Source organism: Thalassophryne amazonica, chromosome 6 (genome assembly GCF_902500255.1).
Source record: "Thalassophryne amazonica chromosome 6, fThaAma1.1, whole genome shotgun sequence".
NCBI lineage: Eukaryota > Metazoa > Chordata > Actinopteri > Batrachoidiformes > Batrachoididae > Thalassophryne > Thalassophryne amazonica.
In genome coordinates, this window is record NC_047108.1 from 116,151,985 (window position 1) to 116,170,186 (window position 18,202).

Consider the following 18,202-nt stretch of genomic DNA (forward strand, 5'->3'; position numbering starts at 1 on the left):
TTTTGTAAACAAAAGGTCTATTCTTGTTTGTGATTTAGTAGTCATTCTGGTTGGTAAGTCTATTAACTGTTCGAAGCTAAAATTTTCTGTTGTTTAAATTTTTTACTTTCTTGTCATCCCAGTTGATGTTAAAATCACCAAGTATAATTAATTCTGTGTTTGAGTTAAGGGTTAAGTGAGTTTAACATTGTCTTTAGTTCATCGTAAAACACGCCCTTGGCAAAGACATTTTGGGAGAAATTTGAAAGGTAAAGGGTGACCAAAAAACAAACAAACAAAAAAACCAACACATAAAAATTTAAATTCTACAAAGGTCATAAACATAAACTTCAGTCTGTATATGATCATTCCCAAAAGTATCAGTTAATCCTGCCGATAACATCAGTTAAAATCCAACCCGTCATCCGCACTGTGACACCTGTGTAAGGGATCAAGTAGAGGATTGCCACAGTGGGAACCTTGTGTGTCCCGTGACCACTACAGTAACCGTGAAGACCCAAAAAGGAACCCTGAACATGAGATGACTAATGGGGTCTGGTGAAATAAGTCCTCAAAACAGTGGATCAAGTAGAGGAGATGATGTTTTATAACCCAACAACTGTGAAATGATGAATGATGGTTGCAGCAGGTCCTCAGACCCTGATCATCTGGGATTTACCAGCCATCAGACCAGGCTTAGGATCTGTCAAGGACTGTGTGTTTGTCAGCATGCAAAGACATTCCTCCATTAAACAAACCCACACACAAGCGTGTCTGGATTGACCCTGGATGTAGATTTTCCTTTGCTTTCACCATCCTGTCTAAGAATCGAATCAAAACCCTTTCCTCACCAACCAAGGAATTGCCCACTGACAAGTTTTTACCTGAGGCCAAAATATGGCCATCAGGTATGGAGAAGGCTTTGCCTCTGTCCGTCTGTGCTCAGCATAAGTCCAGTCCTGTTACTGCCAGGGTCTTCAAATTCACAGGGACCATTCTTGGGACACAGACCTTGGACAAGTTCAAAGATGGCTAACCTTGACTTATTTTAAGAGGTCAAAAGGTCAGTCCCATTTTTATGCTCATGGCCGAGGGTATTTTAGCATTGAGTTACATTTATTTTTAAGATCTGCAAAACTGTTGGCACATACTGAAGTTTTATGTAGTATTGTAACCCCCGCCCCACTTTCTAATGTAATTATACTTACTGGTGTATTTGTTCAGACATTTCTGATAGATTTGGAGTACCACCAGGCACTGTTTGAGAACTACTGAAAAAAAAAACATCTATGTACAAAAACATTCTGATGCATTTTTAACAGTCTGTTTATTAAACAAGGTAGATACAAAGCTTTTTGTCCTTTTTTTTAACATCAATATCCTTAGTTTTACTTCTCAGTCTTTGCTGTGCATATTTAGTTGTCTAGAAACTATATGAAACCACAATGCAGGACAAGAAAAAGTAATAAATCTACGCAATATCTTTTCATAGAGAACATGGGTTAAACAGTTATACAGATTACAGCTCAGATACTCCATGCGGAAGGAAAAAAAAAATGTTTACACGACTGAATACTGCAGAACATAATAATGGAAATGGGATGATAAAAACCGTTAAGGCTTACATGTAAATATAAAACAATATTAACAAAAGGTAGACTAAAGTTTTATACATAAACAAATAGAACATGTTTATGAAAACTTAAAATAGGAACTATAAACGAGTTACATGTTTTACAGTACAGCAACATGTACATTTTCCCATCATCTCAAAAACGGAAAGCAGAGTTGAGGAGGCAGGGTGTGTTGTTGGCTTAAATGTCTGTTTTCGGGCCAGTGGCTTGAGTAAATTTTTTTTACTTCTTTTGAAAACACACTGTATACTGTATTTTACACTGTTCTCAGTCCCATCTCAAATGTAAGATCTAACTCTAGCACCTTTTATCTCAAGTGCCGTGAAAAATACAGGAGAGCCTGTTAGTACCGTCCAGATGCTAAAGTTAGTTATAAAAAAATAAAAATACTGCGTACAATTTAGAAAAATAAAACAAAAAACTAAGGACAAGACAAATGAAAGGAAAAGCATCATCTCCACATGATATATAGGCCTATAAGGAATATGACATACTGCAGTTAAAAAGGGTAAAGCTCATCAATTATTTAAAAGAAATACAGGGTCAGAGTAGCTGTACAACAATTTCACATTTTGGTCCAAAAGTAAGGATTAACACATACACATAAAAGAAATTCTGAAGCACAGTTCGGTGCATAAACATTTAGACAGTGACTTTTGTTTTTTCTAATTTTGCCTCTGTAAACCACCACAGTGGAGCTGAAATTAAACAAGATGTGATTTTAGTGTAGGATTTCATCTTTATTTCAAAGCATGTCAAAAAGATGTCTTCACTGTTAACAACTGATGTTAACCAAGTTAGCCTGGGTGTCTTGGTGGCTACCCTCACTTGTCTCCTTGCACAGTTACTCAAGACAGTTTTTTTTTCCCCCTCACACCACTGTTGCCTGTATGCTTATAGGGGGTGGGGGGTACACAGTTAGATCTCACTCACGTGAAGCGCCATGAGGCAGTGTTGTTATTTGGCCCTATACAAATAAAGTTAAATTAATTGGTCTGATGTCTTCATGGAGAGAAAACTGGACTTTTGTTGTCTTACAAAAAAACAAACAAAAAAACCATTATGTTTTATCAATTACAAGTACAGACATCGATTAGTTTGTTAAGTTTTTCATCACAAAAAAAACTTTTACTGAATGGTTACCAAAACTTTATGAAAGCTAAAAATTCTACACTACAACCATGTTTCATTTTAACTCTGTTGTGGTGTAACAGAGGCAAAATTACGCAGATCGCACCCCTGTCCAAATAATTATGGACCAGACTGTATGTGTGCAATGTCTTTAATCTATTTAAATTCAAATACTCAAATGGCGCTTACGCTGTCTTAAAAATCTCAGTAAGGTCAGTATGGCACTCGTTAGAAATGAGACACAAGGGTAACGTTAAAAACCAACTATGGAGTGAAACATTCATCTTCCTTCCCTCTTGTTTTTAATTTTTTTTTTTTGTCAACACGGCTGTATTCTTAAATTTGCTATTTATCGATTGCCTTCATTAAAATTCAGATGACCCTGTACTTGTGCACCAAATTTTTTCCCCTCTTTTTCTTAGAACAAAGAAGGTAACAGTAAAAACAGTCGCTTGTACACAGTCGCTACTCGTAGCTGCCACACGTTAATGCCCCTTTGGCATTTTCCGTCCAAGATTGAAGTCATTTGAGCCAAAACCACAAGGCATAAAAAAGTGCTTTAAAAGATTATCTTTGGATGCCTCCACGATACACCCAGCAGAAATTTAATTTAATTTTTTTTTTTTTTATTCCTTACAAGGGTTCACCAATGTCATCTGGCACATTTTAGAAAACCATTTCATGGAAGAGGGACAAAAAAAAATTAGGGGACCAAAACAAAACAAAAAAAACCCAGATGGCCGACGCATCTGGCGGTTTACGTGACGCTTACGAAAGTGCTTATTAAAACCTGACGCAAGACATTCTTTGCCGTTTGATCGTCCGGGGCAACATGTAGTTTAACGTTACATTCAGGAAATAACGCTGTGCTCACTTTGACAGGCAGCCTGCGTGGAGACGGATGGAGGCGGCCCGTGCGTGTGATCGAGCGCCGAATGCTTATGTCAGCTGTGGTAATGCTAATGTAAGCCTTATGTAGATGGCTGTAGGTGCAGCACCCGCGAAGCTCCGGCTTCATCCGGACTCTGGACGTGACCTGCTGCCGAGCAGCTGAGGGGCTCAGATGAGGGAGATGCGTATGGGGATGCCGGGGGACTCGGTTCTCTGGGGTGACTGGTGGCTCACCAGGTGCTCCACCACTGTGTGTTTGGACATGTGCTTCATAAGGTACGTCTCCTACAAACACACACACATAAAAACATCCACAATCAACATCGACAGCCTGCCAGTAAAACATCAATGCCCATGCCACGAGATTCCGATTTGAACCAGATTTTTTTTTTTTTTTTTTTTGTGGATTTATTTCACTGAGGTGTGCGCTGCAAATAAGAGCCAAAATATCACTAAAGGAGAGAGAAAAAACTAAAAAATGTTACAATCTTAATCTTTAGCGCACCGCAACACCGTGGCGCTGCATTGGTAAAAGTTAGAATTTAACAAAATTTTTACAATCTTAATTATCAAATTTTAAATAAACCAAATCATACTTCCATTTCTCTGTAGGTGCAGGAGGTGTCAGTGTTTCCTGAAGAATAAGATGACTTAAAAACTTGATTAAATGCAGACTTAAAAAAAAAAAAAAATCGCAGTAAAAAGTGATCACATATTTAACTTATTAATACTTTTATATTCCGAAATACTAAATATTTTATCAGTGTACATGTGGGATTCTCACAAATTAATAAATAATTATATATCTATCCATTTTCTATACTCGCTTGCTCCAAATAAAGGTCACAGGGGGCGGGGGGACAGCCTATAAATAATTACATATCTCAATTTGTCATCTCTTTCAGTTGGTCTGGGCAGATACAAATTTGTAAATGAGACATTTCCTGTTCCTCTCAGTGAAGCGGTTTGAATTACAGAGTCGGTTCTAAATATGTCTGGATTCTGGAGGCTCACAGTGTTGTTATATTTACCATTAATAATGGCATATTAGTCAAAATCCGATCATGAATTTAAATTCTTAGTGTGACTGTCAGTTTCAATTTGAGAGTACAGTAAAACACTCCTAAACAGTCATCGTGTAAACTGGACATTCGACTTGTCCAGTGAGTGCGAATGTCCAAGAGTACAGGAGCCTAGTGAAGGACTTTTACTGCCTGGTGCCACACAAACCATCTACAGCTCAACACCTCGAAGCATGTGTTGGGCTTTGTATGGCTTTGTGAAGTCCAGACCAAGTCCGCGACCAGTTCAGATCGAGGGAGCTGAGGTGGAGGCTGTCCATCCAGTGGTGGGCACAGTTCCGCTAACTGCTAATTATCGAAGATAATGTTTTCATTATTGGATTACAGTGGTGGGCACAGTTCCGATAACATAATTATCGTCCCATAAATTTTTGTCTAGCTTTTAGACCGATAAAGTAGTAAACAAAGCTGAACAACGACAATTTTTAAAATCAGTTGAGCACCTATCTGTTAAACGTTTCCTAACAGATGTATAGTTCTATCCTCTGCAAACAGAAGAGAGCTGCTTCTATGAGAAACCACTCTATCCTCTGCAGGCAAAGGAGAACTGGTCACAAAAAAAAAAAAAATTTCTTTAACACCATACTGATAGGCTGGCAATATCACCCAAGTCATCCAGAGGCATACATTTTTAACTTATGGTTCAAATTTTAACCAAACTAATTTTGGACAAGTTATTTAAAATTACTGTCACGTCTGAAGTTTTATAAAGTGAAAATATAAGATATATGTTTTAGTTTTAAAGTAATGCGCTAATTTTTTAAGGTCTTAGTGACCACATGCTGTGCCCAGCAGTGCATTATGGGTAGGACAGGGTAATCTCAGTACGTTCACGACAGGACGAATGCATTTCAGACACTCTGTTCAGGCTCCACGGACAACAGCATTAAACTCTAGTGCCTAAAACTCTCGTGAATATATTCTCTGGGTTTATAGACGTTACTGTATTTGCGTTTGTTAAATTCCATGCATCTTAAATGTAGCAGACACGGATTATCTGGAATTTCGTTTTGGCAAGTTTTCACAGTCTCTACTGCCATCTACTGGCCAGTAGTGTTCATGGCAGTATTCGTCCTGAAGCTGGGCAGACACTGTATGATATTTTTAATCACTGTACTCGGTTTCAGTTCAAACTGTACCAGAGAACCGCACGGTGTAAAGGTTCAGAGCGCCCGATTTATGTTCTCACACACATTGTACGTTCAAAAACCACACGTCGGACTTGTGTTTCCAGAAGAAAACATAAGCCTTTTTTTTCCAGACGTAATTTACATAAACTCTCGATGGGAGACATCAAATTAAAAAAAACAAAAAAACAACAAAAAAACCATTACAAGACAGCTCTGTGGTGTTTGCACTTGCACAGTGCGAGCGGTTGGATGCTTGTAGCTCTTCAGCAGCAGGATACCCTCACGATGGCCGACCAGAATAATATCAAACGGGTTTGATTTTCATTCAACCATACGATCGGCGATCAGGAGGTGGTCGTGAGATGTTAAACGCAGCTTGTTACTCCATGTACACTACACGATGCAGGACGCGCGATTAACCTGAAACTCTGTCCAAAAAAATTCTCGCACGAATGAAAAATCAGCTGAAAAAGGGCCAAAACTCACACAGTGTAAAGCCAACATTTATGTGTCAAGACAATATTGAGTGCACGTTTTACAATATAATAAAATGTGCACAATATAATAAAACGTGCGCCCAACATAATAAAATGAGCGCACATTCTCTCCACATGCAAAACATTTTGCGATGACACTTCCAGGGCTCCATAAAAATGTCTGTTTTTACAAATAAAAAAAGGAATATTTTACAAAAGCACATTTATCTGTAAACACCAACACATGACACACGTCACATTAACATGTTGGTTTACATAATGAATGACTCAACCAGTGTTTAGCAGAGGCACATTTTATCCAGAATCCTTTGCGATCTGTCTGTGTTTGTTACAAAACCTCACAATTAGTGCATTATTAAAATATATATGTTATATTTTAACTTTGTACAAATGACAGAATTGACATTAATGGAGTTATTCTATCAGTATTAATGTTATTTATAAATCAAAACCATAAGTCAGCACTGCTTTATTTTCCAAGACCTCCGCCTGACCGGAGTGTTGTGATTGGGTAGAGAGCTGGGTTTTGTGGCTGCTCTCAGCTTGCTTCTGTGCTGGAAGCCATGTAGTAAACAAGAGCTTCCAGCAGGGGGCAAGATGTTCAAAGACAGAAGTGTGGGCTCATTGTTTGGGTTTGTTGTCGCTTTTGATGCTACCAGAAGCGATCGTGGCGTTAAAACTCAAATTCAGTTGATTAGTAGTTGCAAATGTACCAGAGAAAACACTGGAATTTATTGGTTATCTGTAACTTCCAATACATTAATGGGTGGTTTATCGTTTTGTCTTTATCAAAAATAACTTTTCAGTTATCTGATTATCAATCAATCAATTTTATTTATATAGCACCAAATCACAACAAACAGTTGCCCCAAGGCGCTTTATATTGTAAGGCAAGGCCATACAATAATTACGTAAAAACCCCAACGGTCAAAACGACCCCCTGTGAGCAAACACTTGGCGACAGTGGGAAGGAAAAACTCCCTTTTAACAGGAAGAAACCTCCAGCAGAACCAGGCTCAGGGAGGGGCAGTCTTCTGCTGGGACTGGTTGGGGCTGAGGGAGAGAACCAGGAAAAAGACATGCTGTGGAGGGGAGCAGAGATCAATCACTAATGATTAAATGCAGAGTGGTGCATACAGAGCAAAAAGAGAAAGAAACACTCAGTGCATTATGGGAACCCCCCAGTAGTCTAAGTCTATAGCAGCATAACTAAGGGATGGTTCAGGGTCACCTGATCCAGCCCTAACTATAAGCTTTAGCAAAAAGGAAAGTTTTAAGCCTAATCTTAAAAGTAGAGAGGGTGTCTGTCTCCCTGATCTGAATTGGGAGCTGGTTCCACAGGAGAGGAGCCTGAAAGCTGAAGGCTCTGCCTCCCATTCTACTCTTACAAACCCTAGGAACTACAAGTAAGCCTGCAGTCTGAGAGCGAAGCCCTCTATTGGGATGATATGGTACTATGAGGTCCCTAAGATAAGATGGGACCTGATTATTCAAAACCTTATAAGTAAGAAGAAGAATTTTAAATTCTATTCTAGAATTAACAGGAAGCCAATGAAGAGAGGCCAATCAATCATTATCTGTTATCGAAGTTAATTTTTTGTTTATCTGTGCCCACCACTGTTGGATTAACTTTTCAGATAACTTTGAAAACCATCATCGGACCAATTATCTTCCGATAAGTTTTGGTCCGATAATTTTTAGACCGCTAACATTTTTGCAGACGTAGTTTTTTGTAGTAGAGGCCCAGTTCTATCTTCTACAAACAGAGAAGAGCTGGTTCCAGAATAAACTGCTCTATCCTCTGCAGGCAAAGGAGAACTGGTCATAGAAAAGAAAAAACTAATTTCTTTTGACCCCATACTAATACGCTGGCAATAGCACCCAAGTCATCCAGAGGCATAGAGTTTTAACTTATGGTTAGAATTTTAACCAAACTAATTTCGGACAAGTTATTTAAATTAACGTCACGTCTGAAGTTTTATAAAGTGAAAACATCAGATACATGTTTAAGTTTTAAAGTAATGTACTAATTTTGAAGGTTTTAGTGTGGACATGGCGTGTGCGCAGTGCATTATGGCTAACAGTTCACGATATGAGAAATGCATTTGAGACGCTCTGATCAGGCTCCACACGGACAACAGCATTAAACTCTTTGTATATTGTGCCTAAAACTTTCGTGAATATATTCTCTGGGTTTACAGATGTTATTATTGTGTTTGTTTTATGTAAAAATGCCAGAAGAAGCCCAGGTTGCTTTTCCAAAAGCCGAAATTGTGATTTAGGCCGTGTGATATAACCGGCGTCAAAATGCATAGAACACTGCCATCTACTGGCAACCGGTTATATCACAGTGTTGTTGACCGCAGGATTTTAAAATTATGTGTAGGTTTCCAAAACCTGAGAGACCCCACATGTGGAGATAAAAAACCAAAAACAAAACAAAAAAATCATAGATCTGACAGGTTTAGTTGTACAGTGTGTGGTGTCAGCCACACGGTAAAAACAACACACACAAACAGACTTCACACACTAACATTCCCAGGTCAGACCTCACTTTTTGATTGGCTGCATGTCACATTTAGCTCCTCACGTCTTTCTGAGCAGATCAGAGCGCTCTTACAAACCACACACAGCAGGAATATCTGATAAGATTACATTTACATCATCACGATTGTCTGGCATCCTTAAGATTGTGGGAAGATCGGGCCCGATATCGGCCTAATTATCTTGCCATGTGAACCAGGCTTGATGTTATGACGCCTCATGGAGCGACTGACTGATCTGTTATAACACCGCACCAAACATGTTTTCACTATTATTTGATTTCCTTGTGCGACTGACATCATTATTCAAGCATTCAAAAGGTGATTCCTATCACCACACAATTCCAACACACAAAGTTTTTTGAGTTCTTGTTATTGAAAGAAACCTTGTGTCCCTAACCAGATAGTCATGATGTCATCACGCATGCGCTTAGGCGCTGTCTAGCAGGATCTTAAATTTCGTTCTTTTTTATATACAAATGAAAAAATATTACATTTTACAAAAGCACATTTATTTGTAAACACCAACACGTTACACTGATTCACGTGTTGGTTTTTACATAGAATGAATTAGTCAACCAATCAGTATGAGCAGAGGATAAGTTTACCCATAATCCCCTTTGCTCTGTGTGTTAATGTTAAAATCTTCAGAATTAGTGCATTATTTTAAAATGAACAGATATGTGTTATATATCACTTTTGTACATTTTAAGAGGTTACATTAATGTAGTTATTCTATCCGGAATAATTTTATTTTTCAAATAAAACCATAATTCAAACCTGCTTTCCATTTCAAGACCTCTGCCTCATCACAGGATCACTGTATCCTGTCAGGGTAAAAGATGCTTTCCTACAGCAGGGGGCAGAGCGCACAATGACAGAAGCGCTGCTCATTGGCTGTTTGGCTGTTTGATCACTGTTGGTTCTATCAGAAGCTTTGTGGTGTTTAAACTCAAAATCAGCTTCTTCTGAGAGCGTATGGGAGGCAAAATTTAAAGTTATCGGTTATCTGTAGCTTCCGTTAAGTTTTCAGGCAGTTTATCAGTTTAGCGTAAAAAAAAAAAAAATAATAAAAAATTTCAGTTAGCTGATTACCAGTTATCGAAGCTACCTTTTTGGTTAGCTGTGCCCACCACTGGTCGATCCCTACAAGTACCTCAGGCTGGACAACCCACACCAATCACCTGTACAGGAAGGGACAGAGCAGGCTGTACTTTCTGAAGCTGAATACTCTGGTGATGGTGGTAGAGAAGAGAATACTGGACATTATGGATGACGCCAGTCAAACTCTGCACAACATCATCAGCAACCAGAGGAGCCTCTTAAGCCACAGACTGCTCCTTCCCAAGTGCAGGACCAACAGACTGGAAAAACTCTTTGTCCCTCAGGCCATCAGACTGTACAACTCCTCACTCAGGGGGAGGAGGAGTAACAGGAAGACAGAGGACGGGAAGGAGGGGACCAGTAGTAGCCAGTAAACCACTAGTGATCAGTATGTCTGATATTTATATTTATATTTGCAAACTGTTTTCTTTTTTACTTTCACTTTTGATACTCTGTGTGCTTCTTACCCTGTGTGCTGGTATACAATGCTGCTGGAACCTCAATTTCCCTGAAGGAGTCTTCCCAAAGGATCAATAAAGTTCTCACTAGTCTAATCTAATCTAAAAGCAAAAGTCCCAATGCTTCTGTATGATTTTCCATGTAATAAACCCCGTATATACCAGATTTTCACTCGCGTCGTACAACACGTCCCGTCCCATCATAATGCATTTCCATTAAAAACCCCTCATATTTACCGGAGAGAGCAGTCTAGCCATGCCAGAGGTATGAAATGAAGTTCAGCGTTATTGTATTTCTGTTATTAAAAGACAGCTGCTTATTTTTTTAAAACTGCTCAGACACAGGACCTAAACGAGGCTGGGCGTAATTCAAGGTCAGTGATTATTAACAAAATGCAGTTTGCTGCCTGCACTGTAATATGGTGTTGTTTCACACACATCTCTGGGTGTGACGAACCAAACTGCTTTAGATCACAGCCCTCTGCATTGCTGCAAACCTTCCCCGTGACGTACACCTGCTAAATGACCGAGTCTGAAAAAGGCTGCGATTTGTCACTTTTACGTTTTCACTCCTTCCTCTCCCATCATATTTTAATTTGCAGTGCGCCCACCGATTACTTTTCGATCATGGATCAAATATGTTTGGCAGAAAAGTCCACAAATACTCGTATGACCAACTTCACAACACGGAGTCTGAAACATCATTGCATGGTAATGGAATTACGGAGATGGAGAAGCATAAATCACGCTGTAAGCCCCTTTCACACCGGGCTGTAATGCGGCGTACAGACTATGCCAAGCAAAATGGCCGCAAAAAATTAAACATGTTGAATTTTTCCACAGACATTTGGCAAGTCTGTGCAATACTACACTACTGTACACCATGCCGACTCAATTGTAGGCTACCCTACGCTAGTCCAGCGAAAATTTTTATTTTTTTTTTTTTTAAATCAGTACATATCTACATTGTTAGATTTATTCATCCCGCTGAACTTTGTTGGCAGTGAAGTTTCAAAACCACAGAAGAGGCGGCAGACCAAGCTGCACCCTGCACATAACATTTTTTTCATGATGCAGCCATTCCAGCATACTCGATACACAGAACTGTGCAACTCTACATAGGCCCAATGTGAAAGGGGCTTTAGGATTTTAAGGTACCACCCCGCAGCTCACTTAGAGAAAAGAGGAAAAAAAAAGTGACTCGAATAAATGTAATCCTTTTTAATGCACATGATGTCTGACACTTATCAGATGAGGTTATGACCCGATTGTTAAATGAGGCAGGTCCCGATTCAAGGTCAGGTGTTTAATCAAGGAAATACGTAAGCCTAATTGGTGCTGAGGATTCCCTGTAGATTGTTCGGCGCCTCCTGACTGTAACTAAACCGGTTACATACATATAATAGATTTTGTCCCTTTATACAGTAGTGTTCAGAATAATAGTAGTGCTATGTGACTAAAAGATTAATCCAGGTTTTGAGTGTATTTCTTATTGTTACATGGGAAACAAGGTACCAGTAGATTCAGTAGATTCTCACAAATCTAACAAGACCAAGCATTCATGATATGCACACTCTTAAGGCTATGAAATTGGTCTGTTAGTAAAAAAAAAAAAAAAAAGTAGAAAAGGGGGTGTTCACAATAATAGTAGTGTGGCATTCAGTCAGTGAGTGTCAATTTTGTAGAACAAACAGGTGTGAATCAGGTGTCCCCTATTTAAGGATGAAGCCAGCACCTGTTGAACATGCTTTTCTCTTTGAAAGCCTGAGGAAAATGGGATGTTCAAGACATTGTTCAGAAGAACAGCGCAGTTTGATTAAAAAGTTGATTGGAGAGGGGAAAACGTATACGCAGGTGCAAAAAATTATAGGCTGTTCATCTACAATGATCTCCAATGCTTTAAAATGGACAAAAAAAAAAACAGAGACTCGTGGAAGAAAATGGAAAACATCTATCAAAATGGATAGAAGAATAACCAGAATGGCAAAGGCTCACCCATTGATCAGCTCCAGGATGATCAAAGACAGTCTGGAGTTACCTGTAAGTGCTGTGACAGTTAGAACACGCCTGTGTGAAGCTAATTTATTTGCAAGAATCCCCCGCAAAGTCCCTCTGTTAAATAAAAGACGTGCAGAAGAGGTTACAATTTGCCAAAGAACACATCAACTGGCCTAAAGAGAAATGGAGGAATATTTTGTGGACTGATGATAGTAAAATTGTTCTTTTTGGGTCCAAGGGCCGCAGACAGTTTGAGATGACTCCCAAAATCTGAATTCAAGCCACAGTTCACAGTGAAGACAGTGAAGCATGGTGGTGCAAACATCATGATATGGGCATGTTTCTCCTACTATGGTGTTAGGCCTATATATCGCATACCAGGTACTTCAATACTTGAAGAGGTCATGTTGCCTTATGCTGAAGAGGACATGCCCTTGAAATGGGAGTTTCAACAAGACAATGACCTCAAGCACACTAGTAAATAAGCAAAATCATGGTTCCAAACCAACAAAATTAATGCCTCACAGATGTGAAGAAATCATGAAAACGTGTGGTTATACAACTAAATACTAGTTTAGTGATTCACAGGATTGCTAAAAATGCAGTTTGAACATAATATACTCAACAAAAATATAAACGCAACACTTTTGGTTTTGCTCCCATTTTGTATGAGATGAACTCAAAGATCTAAAACTTTTTCCACATACACAATATCACCATTTCCCTCAAATATTGTTCACAAACCAGTCTAAATCTGTGATAGTGAGCACTTCTCCTTTGCTGAGATAATCCATCCCACCTCACAGGTGTGCCATATCAAGATGCTGATTAGACACCATGATTAGTGCACAGGTGTGCCTTAGACTGCCCACAATAAAAGGCCACTCTGAAAGGTGCAGTTTTATCACACAGCACAATGCCACAGATGTCGCAAGATTTGAGGGAGCGTGCAATTGGCATGCTGACAGCAGGAATGTCAACCAGAGCTGTTGCTCGTGTATTGAATGTTCATTTCTCTACCATAAGCCGTCTCCAAAGGCGTTTCAGAGAATTTGGCAGTACATCCAACCAGCCTCACAACCGCAGACCACGTGTAACCACACCAGCCCAGGACCTCCACATCCAGCATATTCACCTCCAAGATCGTCTGAGACCAGCCACTCGGACAGCTGCTGAAACAATCGGTTTGCATAACCAAAGAATTTCTGCACAAACTGTCAGAAACCATCTCAGGGAAGCTCATCTGCATGCTCGTCATCCTCATCGGGGTCTCGACCTGACTCCAGTTCATCGTTGTAACCGACTTGAGTGGGCAAATGCTCACATTCGCTGGTGTTTGGCACATTGGAGAGGTGTTCTCTTCACGGATGATGCAAAGGAGATGTGTTGCACTGCATGAGGCAAATGGTGGTCACACCAGATACTGACTGGTATCCCCCCCCCATGAAACAAAACTGCACCTTTCAGAGTGGCCTTTTATTGTGGGCAGTCTAAGGCACACCTGTGCACTAATCATGGTGTCTAATCAGCATCTTGGTATGGCACACCTGTGAGGTGGGATGGATTATCTCAGCAAAGGAGAAGTGCTCACTATCACAGATTTAGACTGGTTTGTGAACAATATTTGACGGAAATGGTGATATTGTGTATGTGGAAAAAGTTTTAGATCTTTGAGTTCATCTCATACAAAATGGGAGCAAAACCAAAAGTGTTGCGTTTATATTTTTGTTGAGTGTAGTTTTGAGTTTGTAGCGTCAACAGCAGATGCTACTATTATTGTGAACACCCCCTTTTCTTTTTTTTTTTTTACTAATAGCCCAATTTCATAGCCTTAAGAGTGTGCATATCATGAATGTTTGGTCTTGTTGGATTTGTGAGAATCTACTGGTACCTTGTTTCCCATGTAACAATAAGAAATATACTCAAAACCTGGATTAATCTTTTTAGTCACATAGCACTACTATTATTCTGAACACTACTGTATGTATAGCGGATTTCAATTATAACGAACAAAATTCACTGGTCTACCTGAATCCATTACAGTGAGGGAAATAAGTATTTGATCCACTGTCAATTTTGCAGGTTTCCCCACCTATAAAAAATGGAGAGGTCTGTAATTTTTATCGTAGGTACACATCAGCTGTGAGAGACAGAATCTAAAAAAAATTAAAAATAAATCAAAAATCACATTGTATATTTTTAAATAATTAATTTGCATTTTATTGCATGAAATAAGTATTTGATCCCCTAGAAAAACAGAGCTTAACAATTGGTACAGAAACTTTTGTCTGCCATTACAGAGGTCAGATGTTTCCTGTAGTTCTTGACCAAGTTTTCACACACTGCAGCAGGGATTTTGGTACAGACAGACAGACAGACAGATAGATAGATACTTTTAATGTCCCCATGGGGAAATGTGTCTTGGACTTCTCAAAAATCATGACCCATACAAAGATACAGAACAAGACAAACAGTTCATAACAATAAATAAATAAATACATAAATAAAGAATAAAAATAAAATTTAAAAAAACATACAAGTACTAAAACCTCCTAATGTGCCTGATTGTTAGCGGTGTTTATTATGATATTTGTTAAGGGCTATGATTGATATAGGAACAAAAGAGTTCCTATATCTATTCAGTCTGCAATGGGGGACTCTGAAACGCCGGCCCGATGGTAGCAACTCGTATTGCGTGTGCAGAACATGGGAGGAGTCAGAAAGAATTCTGTCCGCTTGCTTCATCACGCACTGATCAAAAATTGACTGAGGATTGTTATACTGTTTCAAACCAATGATTTTCATTGCTGTGAGAACAAGGTAGTTTAATTTTGATCTTAGGGACACAGGAAGGTTCCCAAACCAAGTGGTTATGCCATATCTTAGAATGCTTTCAAGAACTGCCTGATAAAACAGTAACATAATTTTTTGGTCGACTCCATGAAAACGCAAACGCCATAGAAAATAGAGTCGTTGATTCAAGCGGGAACATAACCAGTCAACATGAGTGTTCCATGTAAGGGAACTGTCTATACAGACACCAAGATATTTGTACGATTGCACCTGTGTGATTGGTTGCTGGTGTATAATTACAGGGTTGTGATTGCCAACTAACTTTGGGTCAAAAATGACTTCCTCTGTCTTTTTAACATTTAAAGTAAGGTAACTGGAATCACACCACTCAACAAACTGCCTCACCTCTGAATGATAGATATTCAAATCATCATTCTGTTGAAGTAAGCACAGAAGTGCTGAGTCATCTGAATATTTAAATATATAGTTCCCAGGGTGCTTGGCTGAACACTCATTAGTATATAAAGTAAAAAGGACAGGTGAGCTCACACATCCCTGTGGTGCTCCAGTACTGATGTCTTTGATTTGGGACAGGCTAGAATTTACCTTAACCTGCTGTGTTCTGTTTGTCAAAAAAGAGTGAAACCACCGTATAAGTGACGGGTTGACATCCAACGCTTTAAGTTTCTGAATTAGTAAGTATGGCTGAAGCGTATTAAAGGCGGAGCTGAAGTCAATAAAAAGTAATCGGGCATATGATGACTTGTCATCAAGATGTTTTAAAACAAGATGCATGATGGTGGAAATCGCATCATCTGTTCATCGCCCTCGTCTGTAAGCAAACTGAAATGGATCTAATTTGCCATCTACATCTATTTTCAGCCTGCTCACAATGTATTTCTCGAAACATTTCATCACAACTGATGTCAATGCTATAGGCCTAAAATCATTGTCTTCGCTGGGGTTTGCCTTCTTGGGCACCGGGATGATCATAGAACATTTCCACAGGGCAGGGACTGTATGGGTGTCTATAGACTGTTGAAAAACAGGACACCAAGCTGCAGTAAGCTCCTGTGCAAATGTTTTTAACAAAAATGATGAAATCCCATCTGGCCCTGCAGCCTTTTTTAACGGAGCATGCCGAAAGAGACATTCGACCTGTTGTGGATCAATCCACAGTCTATGTGACGCATTATCAGAGGGGGGTAGGGAGTCCAGCTCCTTGTTACACTTTTCAGAGAAATCATGCGTCTCAAATCTCAAATAAAAATAATTTAACTCATTGGCCATTTTGGAGTCATCAAGTGATATAAAATGCTTTTTATAAGGGTTCATGTTTGTGATAGCCTTCATAGAATCCCACACTCTCTTGGTGTCTGAAATATTAAAATTAAGTTCTAAAAGCTCTTTCTGTTTTCTCCTTGCTACACGCAATTGCTGATTAAGTTCTTTTTGTGCTGATATCAGTGCAGCCTTATCATGAGTTTTAAAAGCAATTTTCTTTCTGTTAATACAGTCTTTGATTTGCTTAGTAATGAAGGGTTTGTTATTTGGATATATAACAACATCCTTTTTTATGACAACACTTTCAATACAGAAATGAATATAGTCTGTAATTGCCTCTGTAGCAGAGTCAAGGTCCTGGCTGTGAAATATGTTCCAGTCTGTACTGAGAAAACAACCTTTTAGAGTCTCAATGCTGTCATTAGACCATAATGTTACCCGTTTTGTCTCTGGCTTAGAGCTCTTTAATACAGTCCTGTATGAAGATAATAAGTGAACAGTGCTATGGTCCGAGTTGGCTACAGGGGGCAGTATAGGCATTTTTAACATTTCCGTAGCATTTGTCTAATATGCTGTTATTTCGTGTAGCACATCTCACATATTGTTCATAATCCGGTAGCAATAGTTCCAATTTACAGTGATTAAAGTCACCCAGAATAAAAACCGGCGCACCCGGTGTGCGTTGCAGTTGATCGTGTATACAGTCAGCTGTAAGACGCGCAGCCCTTGCTGTGTTCGCGCTGGGGGGGACGTATGCTGCACACAGGATAATATTCCCAAACTCCCTAGGTAAATACCAGGGCCTCAAAGATAAGCAAAGGAGTTCAGCGTCAGGAGTACATACCATTGCTCTCGCCGTAACCTGTCGACACCATTTGTCATTCACGTAGACCACAATGCCTCCGCCTCTGCTCTTTCCTGAGGCTGATGTTCTGTCCGCCCGAAAAAGTGAAAATCCATCCACTTCAACCAGGGAATCCGCGATTTCCGAAAGCAACCAGGTCTCAGTAAACACCATAACGCCTGCTTCACGGTACTCATAGTAGGCTTTGGCGTTAATCCGAAGTTCGGTGATTTTGTGCTGCAGTGACCTTATGTTAGACAGGATCATTGACGGCAAGGGTGGTTTGTATCGACGCCGGTGAACCCGCTGTCTGACGCCTCCTCTGCGGCCTCTCCTCCGTTGGCGTCCGCCTGTGAACTGGGCTCTAATTTCATTAGGCAGGTCCGAACCAGCGGAGATATTTGAGAACCGCAGGGACAAAAGGATATCTCTCGTGTACGTATGTTAGCGTGATACTGCAGTTGTGCCACATACTAACTGTTGACAAGAAGTTACCAGATATATCAGAAGCAAAGTGAGGAGGAAGAATACGGAACTGGGTGCCATGTCGTGCCCTGTAGGTCGACACTGGCAACGCCAATCCCTGCGCAGAAAAACGCTGGCAGTTCCTGGAGAACCACTGCTTGGAGCACCAACAAGCCACTCAGTCCCAAAAACAAAACAATATATGACAAAAAGGAACAAAAGACAATAAACGATAGACAAACAATTTTGTTTCGGTCACAACAGCGAGAGCCCGAGTCGCCAGCAGAGCAGCGCCAAACAGGAAGCAGAAATGGATCTTCTCTAGATCTTTCAGGTTTGGAGTTTCAGCTTCCTCCAAAGATTTTCTAT

The 18,202-nt window shown here is 39.7% G+C and overlaps 1 protein-coding gene across 2 annotated transcripts in view; it reads right to left on the minus strand.

The window, feature by feature from the left end:
• Positions 1 to 1,291: 1,291 nt before the first annotated feature.
• Positions 1,292 to 18,202, minus strand: part of znf362b (zinc finger protein 362b) — a 28,147-nt gene continuing 11,236 nt past the window's right edge. For both annotated transcript variants that reach the window (XM_034173212.1, XM_034173211.1), the window contains exon 9: positions 1,292 to 3,920. In XM_034173212.1, coding sequence (XP_034029103.1) covers positions 3,804 to 3,920 — 117 coding nt within the window. In that variant the 3' untranslated portion in view covers positions 1,292 to 3,803. The remainder of the gene's footprint in view (positions 3,921 to 18,202) is intronic.